The following is a 3,817-nucleotide window of genomic DNA, read 5'->3' as shown; positions in this document are numbered from 1 at the left end:
AATATTTCGATGTTCTTGTGACCCTTCTCATTGGTGATAGAAGAACATTAAGTTAAAAATAAAAACAAACAGAAAAAGAAACAAAATAAACGAATTGAAAATATGCAAATCGTTGCTTGGTATAAATAAATTTCATTTTAAAGGTCATAATATATATAGCAAAGAACAAAACGTGATTTAAAATCGTTCAGACTGTTTTTCCTTTTTATGATTATTATTAATAAGTTATTATTCATAGTTCTTATTTACATTAATAAAAAAGAAAAAAATTTTTTTCTATTGTTTCTCAAATTATCACGCTTTAACTCTTATTTGCCAATTTTAACATTTATATTAATTTTATTAAATAATATGACATTAATATAAATATCATGTTTATTATAATCTAATTTTAAACTTATATATGTTTTTGGAAAAAAATAATGTTTTAATTATTATAATCGTATATTTATTTCAAATCTTATATATGCTTTTTTTAACTGTGTAATATTTCAATATAAAGAATTTGTCATTCTTTATGCATTTTTACGTATATTTCATATATGTTTAATATTGAATATTTCAAAACTGTTTTAGCTAAAAATATCTTTTTATAATATATTTTTAATGTAACTTTTCATTTTGGTTCTTACATTTCTAAGATTAAATAAAATAAAAATTAGTTTAATTATTTAAGAACATTGTTTCATAATATGACTTTAACGGGTAAAAATTTTCACGATAAGTTTTAAAATGTACTTACCGTCCGGCTTGGTTTTCCAAAAATCATTCGCATCGGAAGTGGAAACACCAATGAACACCCCGGTACGCGATTTTTTCAAGGTGGAAGGATTGACACCAGCGTCAATCAATGCCTCATGTGTCACTTCTAACATAATGCGAAGTTGCGGATCCATTACATGCGCTTGTTTAGGAGATATCTTGAAGAAAGAAGCGTCGAAACTGTGAAGATTTTTAAGTTTGCCAAATCTAGAAGGTGAACCGTAAAGACCCGGTTTCCAACGTCGCTCGTCCTCAGTGACCATGTCTGTCCCTTTCATTAAATTTTCCTTAAATTCTTCAATATTTGATGATTCAGGCAGACGGCCTGGAAAATATCGATGTATTATAAACATTCATCTTATAATAAAATTGATGTTGTGTCATAACCACTTGAGGTAATATAATTACCTGAAATGCCCGAAATGACAATATCACCTTCAAAATAAGTAGGCATCTTGATCTTCGAATAATAAGATTTTGCTTTGACTAAATTAACTTTTCTATCTCTCTGTAAAATAAAAATTCTTTCTTCTAATTTTAGATTACACATATAAATCGTTTTAATGGAATTGAATTACGTTCATTGTATAACTTTATTTTTATTGAAGTTTCTGTCATAATATTTTAATATAAAAAGACAAATGCATAATAAATAATTATTTAAAAAAGAAAATTAATTAACTTCTTTTTTTATCTTTATACTAACTTTCCTGGAATATAAGAAGAACTTATTTTTTCAAAACTGATTGATTTAAGCGGAAAAAACTTTGTGTCTGCTACATTATTCCTGTTTAATTCTTTGAGTCACTAATTTTTTACGACGATCTACTTATCCAGAGTTAGGAAGTAACGCGTTATACTTGTAACACCGTTAACGTTATAGTTACTTTTTTTGATAACGGACTGGTAACTGCATAGAATGGGGAAAAAAAGCACCTTTTGTGGACAAAATTTAGCCGACAATCGAATTCTTAACGATTAAAATTTTTTTTTAATTTGTTGGAATTGTATATGCTTTAAATGCTATATGCGTAAATTTTGATTACGATCCAAATTAAAAATGGCAGATCCAATTAAATGGGCATAAATATCAAAACTGTACGTTTGCGAATAAATTCGTAACAAAATATGCATGTATTTATGCAAAGATGTTATTATGTGTTTGTAGTCGTTAATTATGAATCTGTAGTTGAAAAAATGATGGATCCAAGAGGGCGGAAAACTTTTTACAAATAGTCAGATTCTCATGAAAATTTCTAACGGATTTTCGGGATCGCTGAATTTGAGAATAAAGTGACGAAATAAGAAGGCAAATCCAATGTTAGCTAAAGAAAAAAAAGTTATTCGATTTTCATGAAGATTGGTTGTAATAAGGTTGTAATTTTATGGTTATTGATTATATAAATCTAAAGATCAAATTTTTTAAACTGAACTTTCATATCTAAAAAGTTAGAAGTGTCTGAATTTGCATCAAAATTAAAATAAAAATATTTTTTGGTTAAAAAGTATTTTTAAACTAAAAAAAAGTATAATGGAATTTTTATTTGCGTTAAAAACATATTTATCTTATTTAAACAACAAATTAAATTTATTTAATATTAATTATAATTATTTTAGCATATTAATTTAATAGAAAAAAGTATTCCTTTTTAACTATCTTTTTTCTGAAAGCATGGATCTTTTTTCTATAAAGACTGACTTTCGTTCTATTATTTTATAATATGAATGTTATATAAGTGTATATCATGAAGCAGTAAATAAGCTCTTTTATCAACGTCAAGGTATCAGTCATAAAAAGAGTTGTTTTTTTTCAAAATATGAAAGTTGGATTTGTCTTCTTGAATTTTGTCATTTTATTCTCAGATTCAGCAATCCCGAAAATCCATTAAAAACTGATTTTCATGAGAATCCTACTTGTAAAAAGTTTTCCGTCATCTTGGATCTGCCATTTTTTTAACTACAAATTCATAATTATCGACTACAAACACATAATAATATTTTTGCATAAATAAAATAAATTATTAAAATAAAATAATTATTAAAAATAAAAAAAATTTATAGTTATATATTTATAGTTATATTAAAAATAGTACATTTCATTTAAGTTCTTTTCTTAATAAGTTTTTAATAAACAATGAGCGACGACTGAAACTTTTTACATATTTACATACGAAGACATCAAATGGGAATAACGAAAGAAGTATAAAATAAATAAATATTTATTTTTACTCAACCTAATTACTTTAATCTGGACATATATTATCAAGATCATATTTCTGAATAACATGCAAAAAGTTTCAGCAACTAAGAGATGCGTATTTTATTATAAGTGCCCATATAACCATTAAGGGGGTGAAACAATCGCTTTTTTTTCTCTTGAAAAAATCGCTTTTTATATTTCTGAGCAAATATCATCTAAACAATAAAAGGTTTGAACGACAAAAACATTTCAAATAAAAGTTTTATGGCTTTGAATGTCCTTTATAATCATATTTTTCGATAATATCATATTTTCGGAAAGAGATTTAAATTTAAAAAATGTATAAGCATATAAAAGTATGAACAATAATAAAAATTTTAAAATTAATACATAATGTATGCATACTTATTTTTATTCAATTGTAGTAGAACGAAACCGTTGATGTTACCATATGTGGTGTTGTACTAAACTGCTGTTTCGATCCGACAGATGCTTTTATAGTAATGCGTATCTGTATGCACTGAAAACATTATATTCTCAACTGAAGAATATGCCACTTATCTTTAGAATATACTACAGATAAGTGGTATATTCTTAAGTTAAGAAGAATATGCCACTTATTTTTAGAATATAAAGATAAGTGGTATATTTTTAAATTAAGAATACAAATTTTTCAGTGTAGTAGCGCACGTATTCGTTGGACATGTATTTCTAAAATTTTATATTAATGTCATGTTTTTTATATATAAGCATAACAATTTTAGTTAGTTGCAATAAATTATCGTTCTTCAACATTTAATTTTATAATTTGTATCCTTTTTATCTTTATACTTCTATAAATTTCCTTTTTTATAA

General features: G+C 25.0%; 1 protein-coding gene across 1 annotated transcript; it reads right to left on the bottom strand.

Annotated features, from left to right (window-relative positions):
* Positions 1-698: 698 nt before the first annotated feature.
* Positions 699-3,412, bottom strand: LOC112639268 (fatty acid synthase-like). Its single transcript, XM_025412626.1, has 3 exons — positions 3,368-3,412; positions 1,171-1,270; positions 699-1,087 (listed from the first exon to the last, which is right to left on the bottom strand). The coding sequence occupies exons 2-3, from the start codon at positions 1,214-1,216 to the stop codon at positions 699-701; spliced, it is 435 nt and encodes a 144-aa protein (XP_025268411.1). The 5' UTR covers positions 1,217-1,270; positions 3,368-3,412.
* Between the last annotated feature and the right edge of the window lie 405 nt (positions 3,413-3,817).

Source organism: Camponotus floridanus, unplaced genomic scaffold (assembly GCF_003227725.1).
Source record: "Camponotus floridanus strain SB8 unplaced genomic scaffold, Cflo_v7.5 scaffold539, whole genome shotgun sequence".
NCBI classification, from domain to species: domain Eukaryota; kingdom Metazoa; phylum Arthropoda; class Insecta; order Hymenoptera; family Formicidae; genus Camponotus; species Camponotus floridanus.
The sequence above is the reverse complement of the archived record's forward strand: the minus strand, read 5'-3'. Positions and strand labels throughout refer to the sequence as shown.

Coding starts and splice junctions, on each gene's coding strand:
- LOC112639268 (XM_025412626.1), bottom strand. CDS start 1,216: ATGCCTACTTATTTTGAAGGTGATATTGTCATTTCGGGCATTTCAG. Junction 1,088..1,170: donor TGTCATTTCGGGCATTTCAG/GTAATTATATTA, acceptor GATATTTTCCAG/GCCGTCTGCCTGAATCATCA.